Below are 19,440 nucleotides of genomic sequence, written 5' to 3' on the forward strand. Positions count from 1 at the left end.
TGTAGATATGAAGTGTCAAATTCCTTTGTTCTCTTGCTCAAAGGACAGAGATGTGAACAGGAAATAACTGAGATTTATTTCTTTCCTGTAAGTCTCTCTTAAATATATTTAGGAGGAAAGAGTAATTTCATAAATAACATTCCACTCTCCTTTTGACAAAAGCAGGATTTGTAGCAATTTTATTGGCACTGCATGAAAGTGCTGTGACTGAAACACTTGAACCCTGTCTTTATCTGCAAGTCCATCAGGCCATGCCATTGGATCCAAAGCTACAGATGGATTTTCTGACTGGATTTTCTAAGTGACCATTTTATCCCTCAGATTCAGTCAGAAGAGTGTGGACAATATTTGTTATGAGGAGCCTTGTGTGAATGTAAACCTTTAAAGTTAATTTTAGATAGATAGATATATATATATAAAAAAAAAAATCATGGAATCACAGGATGCTTTGGGCTGGAAGGGACCTCAAAGCCCATCCAGGGCCACCCCTGCCATGGGCAGGGACACCTCCCACTGTCCCAGCGTGTTCCAAACCCTGTCCAGCCTGGCCTTGGGCACTGCCAGGGATCCAGGGGCAGCCACAGCTGCTCTGGGCACCCTGTGCCAGGGCCTGCCCACCCTCACAGGGAGGAGTTTCCTTCTGATGTCCCATCTAACTGTGCCCTCCTTTACCTTATAGCCATGGCTACATTAAATAAAAAGAACATGAAAATACTACAGTCCTTGAGGATTGGGAGGTGTGAGAGAGACCTGTATTAGAGACTGTTGCATTACATTTTATACAATATCTAAAATACAAGTAATAAGAATTGTGTAGATTGTGGGTTCAAATTCTTGCATTCAAAACCGACTTTCTTAAGTTCACCAAAGACTGCTTTGGGTTGAGGGTAGCAGCTTTGCTGCTCATGGATAATCATGGATAGGCTGATGTCATGATGTGTGTGCTGATATATAATGATTGGCAGTTGTATTCCACTGTGGATTGCCACCTCAATGTATGGCTTGTCAGTGCCTCCCCACTGACACAGCAGAATATTCTGAGAAACCTGAAGCGCTCCATTGTTTCCAGAAGTCCTTGGAAAACTGGCAGTAAAGCCATTCCCCTCATTTGCTATTGCCTACTGGAGGCTGACCACTGAGTGTGTGAGGAGCTGAAGTGACCATTCCTATGTTTATACTTATTGCTAATTCAAGAAGATCTTGATTATTCCAACCACATGAGTATGGGTGAGATATGGATTCACCTTTTGTGCAGCAGGGATGAGTGTGACAAAGGTAACACAAACCACTTAACTTAAAAAAAACCCCTTAGAAAATAATATAGAAAATATGTTTTCCATCTAATAGATTACTTTCTCTGTTTGTAAGAGGTGTAAAGAGATTAACAGTTCGTGATTGTCAGACTTGTTGATTCCAAGTGGTTTTTTGTGTTTCATGCTGTTCTGTGAGGCCTCAGCAGCTGATTGCTCACGGGAGGGAAGGAGAGAGGGAGGTAGCTGTGTTTGGAGGAGGATGTGTCAGCTCTGAACTGTTAATTAAGCTAATTTCTTAAAAAAAAATTCCAAATAAAGCTGATAGCAAAGTTAATTGGAAAACCTGTGCTGCTCTTGCTGGAGATCAGGGTTCTGTTCAGCTGTCACCCAAAGCTGCCCATGTGTGTCCGAGCTTGGCAGGGGCTGTTTGAGAGAGCTGGGGAGGGTCTGGTGGCCCTGCCCTGGCTGCCCCGGGACTGTGTGAGCAGGGATGTGACCGCCCTGCACGGAGCAGCAGCTTCACTCCAGGACTGTGTGAGCAGGGATGTGACTGCCCTGCACGGGGCAGCAGCTTCACTCCAGGACTGTGTGAGCAGGGATGTGACTGCCCTGCACAGAGCAGCAGCTTCACTCTGGGACTGTGTGAGCAGGGATGTGACCGCCCTGCACGGAGCAGCAGCTTCACTCTGGGACTGTGTGAGCAGGGATGTGACCGCCCTGCACGGAGCAGCAGCTTCACTCTGGGACTGTGTGAGCAGGGATGTGACCGCCCTGCACGGAGCAGCAGCTTCACTCCAGGACTGTGTGAGCAGGGATGTGACCGCCCTGCACGGAGCAGCAGCTTCACTCTGGGACTGTGTGAGCAGGGATGTGACCGCCCTGCACGGAGCAGCAGCTTCACTCTGGGACTGTGTGAGCAGGGATGTGACCGCCCTGCACGGAGCAGCAGCTTCACTCTGGGACTGTGTGAGCAGGGGTGTGACCGCCCTGCACGGAGCAGCAGCTTCACTCTGGGACTGTGTGAGCAGGGATGTGACCGCCCTGCACAGAGCAGCAGCTTCACTCCATGCTGCTGTGTGCTGGTTTGAAAGCAAAACCAGTGAGACTCCAAGTCAGAAATACAATTTAATAGAGAACAAACAACAAGAAAGATTAAACAAACAAAGAAACAAACCCCAAATAAATAAAATAAGACAAATGCAATAGTACAAAGGAGCACTGACAGAGTCTGAATGCAAACCTGACACCCTGTTGGTCAAGGTGCTGGAAGCAGCCTGCAGTGAGTCCTCCCACAGTGACAGTTGTGGCTACATTAGAGTAGAGATGATCCTCAAGAAGGGGTCCAGTTGTCCTCTGGGAATCCAATGGAAACAGGCTCCCTTGGTGTTTGGGATTGCAGGTTTTATCCCTGTGGAAAGCCTTTGGCTCCTCCTGCTGGGTGGAGCATCTCACATAGGAATGAGGTGATGTTATCAGTCATGTGAGAGGCCTTCAATGGCCCATTCACAGGAGATGTCCCTCGGAGGAGGATGGGTGCAGGAGGAAGAGATAAGAAGGCACTGCCTTATCTGGTGTTATCAGGTGTCCCATTAACAGAGGGCATCCGCCCTCATTCCACCCCTAGAGTTACAAGAGATAAGGAACAATATCTCCCAATCAGTTTGAATAGATGAAAATGGAATACACATTTTTGGTTACGTTTCTCAACCCAGGACATGCTGTCAGTGTGTAATCGGGTCTGCCACAGCTGAGGGCCACTTCACCACCACCCCAGGCTAAAACAGTGCTTTCACTAAATAATTCATGACTGAAAACATCTTTATTAAACTTTGTGATAAACTGTGGCACTGATCTGACTTATGGAGATTGTCATTAACTAATGCTCATTACCTGGCAATTGATATGTCACAGAAGTAGAAGCCTGCCTGAATCCTTGGGCGGATTTGTCCTTCAAAAGATCCTGTTTTAAATAACTTCACAGGGCTCTGAATTCCACTGGCCTAGAATTAAAAATTTGATGGTGTGGTGAAGCCCAGCTTGGCTTGTGGCAGATAAATTAAAGATGCTTTTTCAGGTTATCTGCATGTTAATTCTGATTTGGGTGGTATTTGTGCTGTCTCACATTATTATTACTTGAATAGTCTTTCAGCTTCTGAGTGGGAGCTGTCTTTGACAGAAAAAAAATATGTCAAATATAAGGAAAGTAAATGAACCCAATCTTTCCGGTGATAATTTGAACTGATAAACCAAGCAGCATGTAAATCAAGTAATCTGTTTTACTAATCAAACCTTTTAAGTCCTTTTCCATCTTGCTAATGTTCCCCTGGGTTATCTGTGTACAGTTGCCATTTAGGAATTCACTCCTTTTGCAGTGAATGATGAATGCATAAATAGCAGCTCTCCTGCTGCTCGACTGCTTTTCCATTCAAAGAATGTAAAGTGAGGTACTTCAGGCCACTGTGCAAATTCATTTGCTTATCTTGCCAGTTCTGCCCTGCACTTCCATACCCACAAGGGTGTCTGAAGCATTCCCCACGTTGTTCCTTCTCTTTTTCCCTTTCTGAAGTTGACTTTCAGTGAGAGGGAGAAAGATCCTGATACTGAATCTGCCAGCTCAGTCACACTCATGAATTTAAGTGATTCTACTACACTTGGTTGTAGTTAAAAATCCTTTTGTTTCCCACCCAAACTTTCTGTGAAATATTAGGTGCTCTTTAATTGGAAGAACAAATCTTGTGTGTTTACTGGGTCTTTTCACACTGACATGATCTGGCCCCTTACAGAGTCTCAGAGTCAGTCTTCCTGCTCCATTCTTGGAGATGGGAGAGACTGGGAGATGGAGGAGAGGGGTTTCAGTGCAGTTCTGTTCAGATCTCCATTAGGAACATGAAGCTTTTCCAGTACAAAACAGAAAATATTTGAAAAAAGCCCCAGAACAAACCTGAGCCAAAGCTATATCCAAAGTGGGATGCTTTTCCTGACTAGCCATGCTTTCAAGGGAGCACAAGGAAAAGTCCTTTCAGCCTGAGCAGTTCATGGACATATTGTTGAAACATATCTGCTTTGTGATTTGCAAACTTAATTTTCATCTCCACTGCTTGTGGTTCTTTGTCCACGTGCTCTGGCTGAGGCTGTTGGTGTCTGAAAGGAGTTAGTGGCACTCTGGGGGTGGCCGAGGTCGCAGCTGTCCCTCATTGTCCCCGCAGCAGACGTGGCAGAAGGGATTCTTTGACTGAGGGGCAGGATGGGCAGCTGGAGGTAGAATGTCCTCATCTGCTGCTTGGAGACTCCGTGGTTTGTCCAGCAGAGCCCTTGGCTGGCACTGCAAGGGCTGGGACGGCTTGTGGGCCAAACCACAGAGCTGAGTCACCACCACGTGCTGTAAAAGCCAGCGCGCCTGGAGAGGCCCAGTGCCACAGCCCAGTGTCACAGCCAGTGTGACATCCCAGGGTCACAGCCCAGTGTCACAGCCAGTGTGACATCCCAGGGTCACAGCCCAGTGTCACAGCCAGTGTCACAGCCCAGTGTCAGCCCAGTGTCATAGCCAGTGCCACAGCCTAGTGTCACAGCCAGTGTCACAGCCCAGTGCCACAGCCCAGTGTCACAGCCAGTGTCACAGCCAGTGTGACATCCCAGGGTCACAGCTCAGTGTCATAGCCAGTGTGACATCCCAGGGTCACAGCCCAGTGTCATAGCCAGTGTCACAGCCCAGTGTCAGCCCAGTGTCACAGCCAGTGTCACAGCCCAGTGTCACAGCCCAGTGTCACAGCCAGTGCCACAGCCCAGTGTCACAGCCAGTGTGACATCCCAGGGTCACAGCCCAGTGTCACAGCCAGTGCCACAGCCCAGTGTCACAGCCAGTGTGACATCCCAGGGTCACAGCCCAGTGTCATAGCCCGTGCCACAGCCCAGTGTCACAGCCAGTGTCACAGCCCAGTGTCAGCCCAGTGTCATAGCCAGTGCCACAGCCCAGTGTCACAGCCAGTGTCACAGCCCAGTGTCAGCCCAGTGTCATAGCCAGTGCCACAGCCCAGTGTCACAGCCAGTGTGACATCCCAGGGTCACAGCCCAGTGTCACAGCCAGTGCCACAGCCCAGTGTCACAGCCAGTGTGACATCCCAGGGTCACAGCCCAGTGTCACAGCCAGTGCCACAGCCCAGTGTCACAACCCAGTGCCACAGCCCAGTGCCACAGTCCAGTGCCACAGCCCAGTGCCACAGCCCAGTGTCACAGCCAGGCAACGCACAGGCCTGTGTAAGGACTGTCACTATTTGTTTTGGGGGTGCTATGGTGCAGATCACTGCAACAACTCCAAAGGAAGCCCTAATGCTGCAGAAACACGAGTCATTATTTGCATGTTTTGCATTTTTATTTTTGCCTGGTTTGTGTGGCCTGTATTTGTGTATAAATAAGGCACCTAATTTTTTTTAGATGTAACATTACCAGAGCACGGAGCCATTCTTTTGGAGTGCTGGCAGAGGGGGTTCTGTATGTTACTGCTGCAAGATGATTCTTGGGTTTTCTGAGCCCTGTCCCAAACAATGCTGCATTCAGGGCCTCCAGTAGCATCCACGGATCAGCAGTGGCCACGAGCTTAACAAATCAGAATATTCCTTCCCGGCAAAACAATGAAGCAGCTGAACATCAGCAGCTTCCAGCCAGCTGACTGCTAAAGGAGTCTCCAGGCATTTCCAAAAACCTGTGCAATCCTGGGACTGTGCCTTGGCACTTGGGCTTGTGCAGTGAGAAGAGGCGTAGTTATTACAAGTTTCTGTTAACTGAGCAACACTCCAAGGGCTCAAGGGACAACAGGAGGAGAGGGGGCTGAACCTGTCCAGGGCTTCATGCAGTGCCCTCCCCACCACTCAAATCCCTTCCTCCTTCACCTGCCCACCATGGCTTGTCCCTCCCTTTCTCCACAGCTTCCCACACCTGAAGACCTGTCAGGGTTTCCCCTTCATCCCCTTTAAACCAGGTAGTTTAAAACCAAACACTCCTTCCCCAGTTCAGCCAGAGTGTTGGACAGAGTTGGAAAAGTGTCACACCAGGTGTGTGTTAGAAATGGCTTAGAAAATAAGGTTGCAGATCATCAGTGCAGGGGCTGATGCAGTTTCAGGTGATGTTATTTGTGAGTGGAGTGTGAGTTACTGGAGAGCTGGGAGCAAGGAATAGGGGCCCACTCATGGGGTTTGTTTTTCTGCATGTTTCTGGATCTTTTTGCTGGGTTGAAGGATTTCATAGCCCTTCCAGCATCACTCACAAGAAGGTTATTTAGCAGCATCAGCTTGCCTGGACAGCACTGGGACAAAGCCACAACTGCAGAATTCACACCCCACTGAACCAAAGCAAGGGAATCAGGCAGGATCTTAGTCATGGTGCAAATCTCTCCATCCACCACAAACCCTGGTGTTTGCCTTTTGGGCAGGTGTTTTTGCAGTTTTGTTCCCTGAAATGCCTGAAGGTAGCAAATCCTTTAACACAAGGGTGTGCAGTCCAACGTGCAAAGCTGTATTCCCCAAATTGAAGGCTGGGATAATCGTGATGTGGCAGCTTGCAGTTAATATGGACACAAGGTTTGGAAAGAAGAGGACAATGACGGTAAAATGTCCTTTTTAAGTACCTAAGTGCCGTAACATCAGAGTGGAAGGAACATAATGGATCATGAAGTCAGTGCAGGAAGCCAAATCTTCTAAGTACATCCACAAAATAAGCTCAGCCATATCCATCAGGACTCCCTGGTCCTTGCAGCTGCCACTGAACTGCTCTGCAGCTTTCCGTGTTGGCCAGGGTCCTCCATTCCCATTTTCCCTTTGTATTGGCCTGTTTGTTGTGTTCTGTTTAATATTTTCTTCCGGCTGCCTGGCAGGATGATTCTCATCTCCCCAGGTATTTCTAAGTGATCACTTTCACTTTTTCCTCCTCCTCAGTAGTTTTGTGAGTCTCATTTAAATGAGTTCCTCTGCATGACAGGCTCAGTGCTCCAGCTGGCTCAGGTGTGATGGGAGCAGAGGAGAACCTGCCTGACTGCTGAGCTTTCTTTTGCTTTTTACTTTCCCTTTAGAGGTTATGTGCTTTTATTTGGCAGATAAAAAGTTAGAGATTATGGGCAGATGGCAACTTCTTGTTTGCTGCTATCCCAAGCCTGTTCTACTCTTCCCTTATTAGATCTGGGATCCCAGGATAATTCCCCCTCAGGACAGCACTCAGGGCACCGTCCTGTCCAGAACACAGCAATGTGCACTGCACTCAGATTTTGCCATGTCCCAGGCAAATTTTCACGTGGAAACTGGGAATGTTTTACTGTTTCACACGCAGGGAGCAAACTGCATCCCTCTACCTGTGCTGGCAGTGACTTCCTCCCATGAGAGGGTTGGAATAAACAACAAAGCATTGTGTGGAGGCTTTTCAAAGAACTTCCTTTGACTCCTTATCTCTCTCGAGTCTGCTTGTGCCTTCTGCTGTGCTCCGGAGCTGGAAAAGGAGTGTGCAGGGCTCCCCTGCTGCAGAGAGAGCTCAGCCGGTCTGACGCAGATAGAAATGAAAGTTCAGGGACTCCTGTGTTTAGTGGTTTGGCATTTTTTCAGTGCTAGGTTAGTGCTTTATATTTAAGGAGAGGGATTTTAATATTCCTGTTCCTACATCTCCCAGTTTTAGGCTTTGTTCAGTGTTCACTAGAGCTGGCTTAGCATCCATCTCCCATTTTCCTTCCCCTGACCTTACCCAGTGGGTTTGCAGAGGTGGTGGATGACTCAAGGGTCAGGTGGGTTGGAACTGAATCAGTCCCATCAAATTACAGACAATTTGCTTAAATCTTGGTTTGTTGAGGAAGATGTGGCACTGGTCACTCGTTGTTTGCTCATTTTATTTAGAAAAAAGTGACATCATTACAAAGAACTCTTTTAACCTAATTTCCAAGCTAGCTGGAGGCTGCAGATGAATGGAGTATTCCTCACCCTGCCCTGTCTGCTTCCTCCATACAGGAAAGGAGTGGTGCAGAACGCGCTCCAAATGGCATTTCCTATTTTGTTCAGCTGGCAGCATCTGAACACCAAGTCCATGCAGGCCAGCTGCTAGCAAAAATCTCACCTGCACCCGACATGAATGTAATTGCAGTTTTTCTGGCCCTCAGGGTGGATCAGAATCTTGTAGACATGCATATTTTGAATATTGTAGACATGCATATTCATGATCAGGACTGACTTGGATCGTGTTCCTGGTGCAGGGAGGTTATACTGACTGGACAGTTTTTTGCTCTGTTTTTCCAAGAGCAGCAGGAATATTTTAGCCATAGTTCTGCCAACGCAAACCCTGTTTATCCGAGTGCTCTTGTGAGAGGCTGATTCGCAGTGAGACAGTTTATGAACAGCTTACTGAAAGACTTGAAGTCCTGCTTGAAGGCTGAGTTTATTTTGAGATTTACATAAAATAGGGTCTTCAAGCAGCACTGAACTCTCAGTAGAGACCCGGTATCACATAGGAAAGCCCAAGTACCTGAGGCACAGCGTGAACTTGGCTTTGGGAAAGTCACTCGTTTCCCAAAGCACGAGGAGAATGGGTTGTTCCCTTGGGTGAGTGCAGGCTACTCATTCTTGCACCCTCAAACCAGGTAAATCTGGTTTCACTGCCAGAAGTCTGCCTAAATTCCCTTCCTTAGTGAACACATCCTAAAGGCCCATCCTTGGCTGCTCATGAACACAGGTTTTCATTAAATGTCTCCATATAGGTTTGCAAAGAGAATGGACTCAAAGCCTGAAGTCATGGATTTTTAATGTATATATTTCATGGAAAAAAATAACTGAGGCTTGTTACCCCATTTGGGAGAGTAACCCAAACCACGTGGGTTGTTTACAACAGGAAAAGGAATTGCCCCTGCTCCACATACTAGAAGTATCATTCTTCCCAAGCACAGAGGAGGAAGAAAAAGCTGTGTGTTCATACACAGTATTTCACTTTGTGCTTTGGAGTTCACAAATAAGCTGGAAACAGAGAATAGTTTGAAACCATCAGTTTTGATTCTCTTAATCTTCAGTGGGACTAGGTTTGCTGCTGGCTAGCACAGCTGAGGCAGCTGTAGCCCTCCTGATTCTGTTTTGAATTATTTGTTTTTCCTTAACATTTCCTTTCTTTTAAAGCACTGCTGCACTGTTTGAGGCAAACTGAAAACCCATCCCAGTGGGTGTCTGTGCTGTGACTGACTGAGCAGGGCCTGTCCTGGGGGACCTGTGGAGCATCAGGAGGGGCTGAGCCCAAGGAGCTTCAGGGAGCACGGGTGAAGCTTTGGTGTGCCTGTAGAGCAGAATGTGCTGCCAGTCTGTGAGCAGTGCTGAGAGCAGAGCAGTTCAGGACCACAGAAGGGCTTTTTCCAGTAGAAAGTAATCCAGAATACCAATACCTGCATTCAGCTCTCCTAAAGGAGCAGCAAGCCGGTGACCTGCCATGTTTCTCCAGCAGATATTCTGTCCCTCGGATGTTGGACAGATGGGCATGGAGTGGCAGAGTGGATTGGTGAGGAGCCGTTTGCCCGGTGCTCAGGGCTGGCAGGGCTCCCCCAAGGGCTCTTTGGCTTCTGGAGCAGAGTTACATGTCAGTGATTAATTAGGAGTTCCCTGTCTGATGTGAGTGATGAGCGGGTGGCCCTGGTGGGGCGTCTTTGTGTAACGGTCCCGTCCTGCAGGTCCTGCAGATGTTGTTTGGGATTGTGGGTTCCAAGTCTTGCCAACGAACTTTTCTTTATTTGTACTGAGTGCATTTGAAGTTGCATCATTTCCTCGGTAAGAACGGATTTATTTTTGACTGGAGTTTTTGTCAGGTGGGGGAGTGCTCTCTGGTGGTGGAAATTTCTGCTTCAGTGTTCCCACTTCTGCAGTGTATTTTCCAGGAGCAACTGATGTGAATATGAATATAGCTTGTTGGACTTAAAGATACATTTTTTTCAACTCCTTTCTCTAAAAATAAAAACTACAAAACTAAGTAAAAGCTTTTTTCTTGCCTTAGTGGACTTCTTTCCTAGAGAAGAATTTCTCTCCCTTAAAATGATTTATATTCTGTGACTCACTGGTTTGTATTTTCTCATTATCAATTGATGTTTTATAGAGGTAATAAAAACTTCTCATGAAAGAGCTGATGTTCCTTCTCAAAACAACCCACAAGGATTAAATATTGTGAATTGCTTTTTGGCAGCTGAGCTACTGGAGAGAGGGGATTGAGGGGAGACTCACTGGGGCTGCAGCTCCTCCCCAGGGGCAGCTCCAGTCTCTGCTCCCTGTGACAGGGACAGGACCCAGGGAACGGCTGGCGCTGTGCCAGGGGGATTTGGGATGGATATTGGGAAAGGTTCTTCCCCCAGAGGTGCTGGCACTGCCCAGGCTCCCCAGGGAATGGGCACGGCCCAGAGGCTGCCAGAGCTCCAAGAGAGTTTGCACAGCGGTGCCAGGGATGCCCAGGGTGGGGTTGTTGGGGGGTCTGGGCAGGGCCAGAGGTTGGATTGGATGATCCTTGGGGGTCCCTTCCCACTCAGGATATTCCAGGATTCTGTGACATTGATACAGAAATGATTCAAATGGAACTATTGCAGGGAAATGTTTTGTTGTAGCACAGGCTGATGTTACGTCCATGAGATACAAAGCAAGGTTTGACCATAGGGATGTCGCCCCAGGAGTGGACCCTGGGGTTCCCTTTTTTAAGGAACTTTTTTTTTTTGAGGAACTGCACTGTTGTTGCTTTGAGTAACAAAACCCCAGTTCTATATGTTACACCTCAGCACTAAAATGCCTGTGCTGGCTGTGAAAGTCACCAAATGGATTAGTGGTCTTGTTTTGTGACCCTGCTCTGCAGAGGAATTGTGGGTTTAACACAGCTCAAAGCTCCCTATTTGCACTGCCCTCGCAGGTTGTTTTCCTAAGCTTTCCTGAGCTCTCCATGGGCAAGGCAAACCCGGCTCTCCCACAGCCGTGCGGCCCTGGAGAGAGGCCCTGCTGTTCTTGGCCTGCTGCTGTGCTGAGCCACGTCAGGGATGAAAAGGGGTTTATCAGCAATGAGGGGCGAGGAGCTGGAGCTCCTGGTGGGAACATCGGAGCACAGCTCTGCAATTGTAACTCTGGTGCGAGGAAATAAAGAGAAATGAACTGAGATGTAAATGGGGGCGTCACTTGGTCATAAACTCTGTATCCCCAAAGGCAGGCTGGAGAGGTGCCTGTTTGTCAAACCTGGAGACAGATCCTTCCCCCTCATCTCCATCTGCCTTTTGCCACAGAGCTGAAGACACAGCTCATCAGAGCCCAGTAAAGCCTTTCAGAACTTGGCTTGGAGACCCAGTGTGGGATCTGCTATCTGAGCTGAGCTGTGGGGAAGCGGCAGGCAGGATGTGAGCCTGCTGCCTGTGCCAACATCCCAGCTGGAACCCCTCTGGGGCAGGGGCTCTGCAGGGACAGGCTGGCAGGGCCAGACCTGAAGGTTCTGCTTAGAGGCAGAGGGTGCTGGCACTGCCCGGGCTCCCCAGGGAATGGTCCAGAGCTCCAGGAGAGTTTGCACAGCGCTGCCAGGGGTGCACAGGGTGGGGTTGTTGGGGGGTCTGTGCAGGGCCCGGAGCTGCACTGGGTGATCCTGGGGGTCCCTTCCTGCTCAGGACATTCCCTGATTCTATGATTCACTCAGGGATGCTGAACTGTCATGGGAGGAAACTTAAACTGGGCTCTGGCAATGCAAGTTTACATAATTCATTACGTAAGGAAGAGGTCAGAGTATTGGGTGCTGTGATGGTGGCTTGGCATTTCTCCTCAGCTGAAACAACCCCCCTCAGCCACTCTGTGGCCATGAACCCTCCAGCTGCTCATGGGGCTTAAAGCCTCATCCACACTCTGCTGGATCTTTATTTTCAGCATCAGCAGTGCCTTGAGCAGCAGCTCTGTGCTGCTGGGCAGTGACCTGGGAGAGCAGGCTCGGTGTTCTCCATTGGGTAACTCACCTTTTTTGGGTGTCCTTCTCCAGAAGGTGGGAGTGATTCTTCTCGCTGTGGTGTCCTTGTGGTTTCTATTACATATTGATGTCCCAGTGTGACTTGATCTCCTTAACACCAACAGTGTTGTGTGGGTTTGGTTTTTCAAGCTCCCCTCTGTGTATGCACAGTCCCTCATGGGCTCCCAGCCTGGTATCCAATCTGTTTGCACTTCTACCTGTTCCGGATCTTGCAAAAAATTAAAATTAAGGGTATTGGTATTGGTAATTATGGTCATCTTATCTTTTCTAAAACATTACTGGTACATTTCAAATAGCATATATCTCAACAATGTAAAATATCTTTGCATTTTAAGCTCATTATTGTTTTGGGAAAGGCACATCAGGACACTTTCAGTTAAAAGTGATGTAGGAACAAGAGGATGTTTTGCAATTCTCGTGTCTTCCCAGTGCAGTGTTCCAGGAGGAAACTGGAGTGGGAGGCACCAGCACTTGTAGAAACTGGAATGCTGGTTGCTGGATGATATTTCTTGAGTTTTATTACACCTGCTGAAAACTGACGCTGCCAAGATGCTGCAGAAAATTCTCAAATGAACAATAGAAAATGTCAGGATTGTCATCACGTGGGGGTGGTAATAAATTCAATAAAGTAATGCTAGAATTTGTGCCGGAGTCCATAAGGATTCGAGGCTCCCGGGCTCTGTGGAGGGGTTCTGGTGCCATCTAACGTCCCAAGGTTTAAATACAGCTGCAGTCAGGAATTGGCGCTGGAAATCCACGATTTCTGTGTTAATGCCTCAACCTACTGTCCTTTCTCCTCCTGAGAAAAAAATGCTGTGCGAATTCCTCTGAAGTGAATTATTCTGAGCTCTCCTCATAGCTAACTTTCAATAAAATGGGAGTTTGTTTGGAAACATCTTCTAACTTAAACTTTTTTTTTTTAAACTAGCATTAAGTTATTTTCTGTCTTGTTTGCAGAAAGAATCAAAGAGCCAGGTAGGGGTAGGAATGGTGTAGTTTAGGGTTGTTTGCACACAGTCTTAGAAATTTTTCCTCTCTGGTGTAGCAGCAGCGATGATACCAAAGTGCCTTCCAGCAAAAAGGACTCATTGCCAGAGCTGAGAGGCTGCAGTTCCCTCCTGGGTTTCTGGCTTTGTTTCCTTTCAAGTGTGATTAGACTTCTCAGTGAGGGCTTCAGAACTTCTGCTCCTCTGCCCTGAGCTGGGCCATGGACAACTACAGAATGTGAAAACAGAATTTGCCTGCCAATCCCCTTTATGAAGCAGATTAGATTTGCTCCTCATACTCACGTTCACTTATTGTCAGTTGTAGAAACTGTAGATTCCATATCACATATCTGGAAGTGAAACAGAGGTAGAAATGTCCTTTGTAGGGGGTGGAACTCCAAGCCAGCCCTGGGGCATTGTCCTTGTACCCTCAGTCTCTGCTGCTGCGCCATCCCTGCTCAGGGAATGTCCAGAGCCAGGGTGGCTTTGTGTTTCCATGGGTGATGGGTGGAAGAGTTCACCTGACAGCCCTGTCCTGAACCTCTATATTTGTCTGATTTCTGCCTTTGTCTCCTCTGGACAGGTTCGAGAAGGGCCGGATTTACACCTTTATCGGGGAGGTGGTTGTTTCCATGAATCCTTACAAGAACCTGAACATCTACGGGCGGGACACCATCGAGCAGTACAAGGGCAGGGAGCTCTACGAGAGGCCTCCCCACCTCTTCGCCATCGCTGACGCTGCTTACAAAGCCATGAAGAGGCGATCCAAAGACACCTGCATTGTCATCTCAGGTAGGCTGGGAGGGCTCTGCATGGCGATGAGCACTTGATCTGTGTGAAATTCCAGGCGGAAGGAGAAGAATGGTTTGGCTAATGACAGCGTTTTATAAAAGAAACTTCATTAATCTTAAAGCTGCTCATTTGCATTTGAATCCATGTGTGGAGACTGGCACAATTATTTCTTATCTCATTCAAGAGCTGGTGCCAGCCAGGAGCTGGATCTGTGCCTGCAGAAGGATAATGTGAGCAGGAGCCCTGTGTCTGCTCCGGAGAGTGACCTGGGATCAGCAGAGCTGGGATCAGCAGAGCTGGGATCAGGAGTGACCTGGGATCAGGAGTGACCTGGGATCAGCAGAGCTGGGATCAGCAGAGCTGGGATCAGGAGTGACCTGGGATCAGCAGAGCTGGGATCAGGAGTGACCTGGGATCAGCAGAGCTGGGATCAGCAGAGCTGGGATCAGGAGTGACCTGGGATCAGGAGTGACCCGGGATCAGCAGAGCTGGGATCAGCAGAGCTGGGATCAGGAGTGACCTGGGATCAGCAGAGCTGGGATCAGGAGTGACCTGGGATCAGCAGAGCTGGGATCAGCAGAGCTGGGATCAGCTGGGCTCGTCTCTCCTCAGGAGTTGCTGATTTTTGTCGCTGCCCTCAGTGGCCACTGTTTGTTCCCTGCTCCATTGGAAAGGCCACGGCTCCAGCAGTGGGAGCAGGGCTGGTACCACAGTGATCCCTGGCTGGATCCTGGCACTTTGTTTCCTTGATGTCCCCGTGCTCGGGCAGCTCTGAAAGGAGAGAGCCTCGGGCTGGGGTGCTGAACAGTGGCCCCTTGTGCTGCTGCAGGCCAGGCTTTCTCCTCTAACAATATTCCTTTGATCCTCTGTGTGCCAGCCTTTTTCCCGACCTGTGCAATCTCACAGCACAATTGCTCAAAGTCAGCCCAGCAGCAGCAGCCAGGCAGGGTTAGGGCTGTGTTTCGAAAACGTCCCAAGTGCACACAAAGATTGCTTTAAAAAGAAAAAATCAAACGGCCCAGGCACTGTTGGGGTAGAATTGAGGTCTTCTGTCCAGTGATTTGTTTTGCTTTTTTTAATCTGTTTGGTCACCGTGGTGTTTCTGCCCCCAGGTGAAAGCGGGGCTGGGAAAACTGAGGCCAGTAAATACATAATGCAGTACATAGCAGCCATCACCAACCCTGGGCAGAGGGCTGAGGTGGAGAGGTAAGGCCTGGGCTGGAAAAGAAGGGAAATTCTCCTGCTTGTGGATCTTTCTGTGGGCTCTGTAGCACCACGTTATCAGATGGTCTCTTGTACATGCTGATTTATACTGGTCCTTTTCAGGTACTGCTTTTACTCTGTGAATTTTGCAGTATGACTTGCTGAAATCACATTGAAAAGTTTATTTTGAAAGTTCAAACTTTCAAAACCGAAACAGCATCTAGAACTACCATCCAGCCAGTATCAACCATCTAATGGCAGGACTCAATGATCTTAGAGGTCTTTGCCAACCTAAATGATTATACATTGCTTTTCCTGGGGCAAATTGCCTGAAATTTGGGTGGGCTAGAACACCATGTGGAGTGCAAGGAGTGTATTCCATGACCTTCCAGGCTCACATGACTCTGAATTGCAAAATGTCCCTCTCTGTCCTGGAGTAAAAGTTTTGGAGCAAAGAATGTGGCTTTCTGCAGAAACAGACTTAAACCTACCCTGAGTGAATTTTTGCAAATGACTTGGAAAAGAGTTCAGAAAATTGGTTTCAGAATTCAAATGTGTATAGAAACTGAAATTCTGGTGCTGATTTCAGGGTGGGGATCTGGTGCTTTGAACCAAAGAGCATTTGCTTCCTCTGAGGAGCGTTGCTGACAGCTCCCAGCTGATTTCCCATGGGATTGCTGATGTCATCCACATCTGCCCAAATCTGCCATCAAAGAGCATCACTGCTGTCATTAAATTCTTCTGAGAAATGGCTGTGAAAAAAAATCCTGTGGTGTGAGTGTTGAAGTCTAATCCTGCTCCCTTTTTCATCCATCCATCCATCCCTGCTGCAGAGTGAAGAACATCCTGCTGAAATCCAACTGTGTGTTGGAGGCCTTTGGCAACGCCAAAACAAACCGCAATGACAATTCCAGCCGGTTTGGGAAGTACATGGACATCAACTTTGATTTCAAGGGAGACCCCATAGGGGGGCACATCAATAATTACCTGCTAGAAAAGGTAAGGCACCCTCCCTTCCATGGTTAAAGCCTTTGCTGGTGTTACTTTTGCAATCTGGGCTTTGCCAGTAGAAGGTTTTTTGTTCAAACATGTACAGCAGGTGAGGTATGAGGGCACAGAAAATAAATCCAGGGCTTCATTTCTCCTCGGGAGTCAGGAAAGGCGCTGCAGTGCTGGCAGCACCTTGCTCCTGGAGCACCACGACTTCCAGAGCTCACCAGCAACGGGGCTGTGTTACCCAAAGGATTTGATGTGTGTGGGTGTGTGAAGTTAAACTCAGTTTTTATTTTGGATACAATTTACCCTCTGCACAACTTCTGCTTTGTAATTCCTGCACTGAGCTCTCCCTGGAGAAGGAGATCTCCAAGGCTGTAGGGAGCAAGTGTGCTTGAGAAGTGTTATTTTGGAATAATGCCATAGCTTTGGGTGAGCTATTGGTAGCCTTGTTTTTATATATTCTGAGTGATCCTGAGCATAATTATTTTTTTGTGTCATTAAGTGGTGTCTGAAAAACTGCAAAACTGGAGAAGTCAGGCATGAGCCATTAACAGTTCTTGCTGTGTGAGACACGTCTGGCTTTGATTATGTGTTTGACCACATCTGCCAACACCCTTTTTTGTTTGTGTTTCTTTTCTACTTCTCCCCTTATTTCCCTGAAGTCTATTTTCAGAATAAACACTTTATTTTAAAAAACAAAACAACAAACCCAAACATTTAACTTGGGATACTTTGATGTAAAAAGAGGACTGGGACTACAGCTGCAGTGACTTAAATCCTGATGATTTATTTATCCTGATTGTTTATTTCATATTCTTGACTTCTCCCAAGTTGTTTCCATTTGAAAGCAGTGGAGGCTAAAATACAAGTGGTAACAGACAGTGGCTTTGCAGCAGGAACACATCGAATCCTGGAATATCCCAGGCTGGAAGGGTCTCCAAGGATTATCCAGTCCCACCCCTGGCCCTGCCCAGACCCCCCAACAACCCCACCCTGTGCACCCCTGGCAGCGCTGTGCAAACACTCCTGGAGCTCTGGACCATTCCCTGGGGAGCCTGGGCAGTGCCAGCACCTCTGGGGGAAGAACCTTTCCCTGAGATCCAATCTAAACCTCCCCAACACAGCTTCGTTCCTCATCCTTCTTCATAGTTCAAACTTGTAGCATAAAATAAGGACACATTGCTTGTTGCCTGAATGTCTGCTGCATTTAACCCTTTTTTGTGCTGTTTTACTCTGGTCTGGAATGAGGATTTCGGAATGGAGCTACAGCTCCCTAAAACAAGGCCCTTGTGTCAGAGCAGAGCATTCCCTTGTACAGCTGGGTGCTGTCACAGCCTGTCCTGGGGGTGCAGGAGGGGTGACCACTGGGCTCATTGCATTTATTTGTAGTCACAGAGTCCTGGTTTTCATTTCCAGTGATTAAATCATTCTAAAACTAAAATGATGTTTTATTTGACTCTTCCATGAAAGCAACCCTGTGGTTCCCACATGGGATTCCTGGGTGGAAGTAGGACAGGAGCTGTTGCACAAGCTGGTGCTTCTGACTGCAGACCTCAGGCTCCAGGGTCACACGTGCATGATGGTGTTCCCAAGGGCCTGAGTGTGAGATGGGATGGATTTGGGGTGTCCTGGTGATGTGGGTGTCAAGGGGAGGTGCTGATGTCCCACTAACACCCAGCTCTGTGCTTTGTTCCCCCAGTCTCGTGTGATTGTGCAGCAGCCTGGGGAAAGAAGCTTCCACTCCTTCTACCAGGTTTGTGTTCCTCTGCTGGAGCAGTGACTTGTCCCAGTTTCCCGGACGCTTTGAGCAGAGCTCTCAGGGCTTTCCCCCTCTCATGTTTTTTGCAGAGGGTTCCCTTTTGCAGCGTCTTGGGTGATCTTGGGCTCTTCGGTTCTCTGCGTGGGCCTGGGCTGGGAGGGAGTCTGGGAAGATGCATTGTTTTCTATCCTCCAGTCCCATATTAACACATTTCTAAACTTAAAGGGAGGCTGACTAAACAAATATGGTAGGACATTGGACTTTGACTCACTGTTTTATTTGTAGCAAGCCTAATCCCTCTGTTTTCTCTTGAGGCCTTTAGTCCATATGGAAGTAATTTTATGCCACCAAGTTGACTTTTTTGGTTTTTTGGATGTTCTTTAATGTCTTCCACATTGTGTAGTGGTTCTCTGTGTGTCCTTTGGGGGATAGGGTCAGCCAATTAGTATAACCTTGATTCTGCACTGAGGGAAGGGGGGGTTTGTTTATTTTTTTTCCCACTTTCTTAGTACTCCATGAGGCATATTGGCACTTTCCTCATGGATGTGTCATTTCCAGGAGGAAAAGTCTCTGTGTGAGCAGTGTGCTTGCCAAGGCACAGCTGTGGCATGGCACAGGTGTGACCAGGTCTGTGAGGGGTTCAGACTTGTTTTTATACAGTTGTGATTCTAAAGGACAGTGATTTGTGGTGGCAGAGCCCTGCACCACTGCAGGCCCTGCATCTTGCACGCTGTGCTCCAGATATTGCAGCAGTAAGTAATATTTTCATTATTTTGCTTGTCAAGTAGATGAATAAGAGACAGAAAAAAGAAGGATTTTATATTTTTCAGTCACCATTTCTTAAAACTCTTTTCATGCAGCTCCTGCAGGGAGGTTCTGAGCAGCTCCTGCGTTCCCTGCACCTCCAGAAGGATGCGTCAGCCTACAGCTACATCTGCCCTGGGGCACAGCTCAAGGTGAGGATCTGAGGGACCCAGGCACAGCTGAACATTGGAAGTGCTGCTGGAAATGCTCCAAGCACTGCTGAGCTAGCAGGAGCTGAGATCAGTAGGGATGAATGTGGAAAGGTGACACTGGTGTGCTGTTTGTAATGAAGTTTCTGGCACTACAAGACAAAGCATGAGTCTACTTAGAATCACAGAAAAGATATACCTCTATTCTGCTTAAAATACACAGATATACCTGTGCATGCTGCATGTGTCTGCTTATAAATAGCAATAAAATGTTTTATTCATAAATGCAGTTGTGGATATTTGACCCATTACCAGTGGCAGAAATTCCATGCTCCATAATGGGTACCTTAATGGGCCTTCTGGAGCAAAAAGCCAGAAGGACTCATTTTTTTGCAGCAGGATGTTTGAGTTACTGAAGCACTGAGTCTTCATGCCTGACTTGTCCTCAAGGAGGAACTCAGAGCAGGAGAGAAGGGAACAAACCCACAAATTTTAAATAACAAGATCCTGAACACTTCAGATAC

At 47.8% G+C, this 19,440-nt stretch overlaps 1 protein-coding gene across 1 annotated transcript in view; it reads left to right on the plus strand.

Annotated features, from left to right (window-relative positions):
* MYO1D (myosin ID) overlaps positions 1-19,440 on the plus strand; it is a 160,659-nt gene that overhangs the window by 23,708 nt on the left and 117,511 nt on the right. Inside the window, exons 2-6 of the mRNA XM_063404055.1 lie at positions 13,797-14,005; positions 15,118-15,211; positions 16,042-16,207; positions 17,904-17,957; positions 18,824-18,919. Coding sequence (XP_063260125.1) covers positions 13,797-14,005; positions 15,118-15,211; positions 16,042-16,207; positions 17,904-17,957; positions 18,824-18,919 — 619 coding nt within the window. The remainder of the gene's footprint in view (positions 1-13,796; positions 14,006-15,117; positions 15,212-16,041; positions 16,208-17,903; positions 17,958-18,823; positions 18,920-19,440) is intronic.

The sequence above is a fragment of the Prinia subflava genome, chromosome 8 (genome assembly GCF_021018805.1).
Source record: "Prinia subflava isolate CZ2003 ecotype Zambia chromosome 8, Cam_Psub_1.2, whole genome shotgun sequence".
Classification (NCBI taxonomy): domain Eukaryota; kingdom Metazoa; phylum Chordata; class Aves; order Passeriformes; family Cisticolidae; genus Prinia; species Prinia subflava.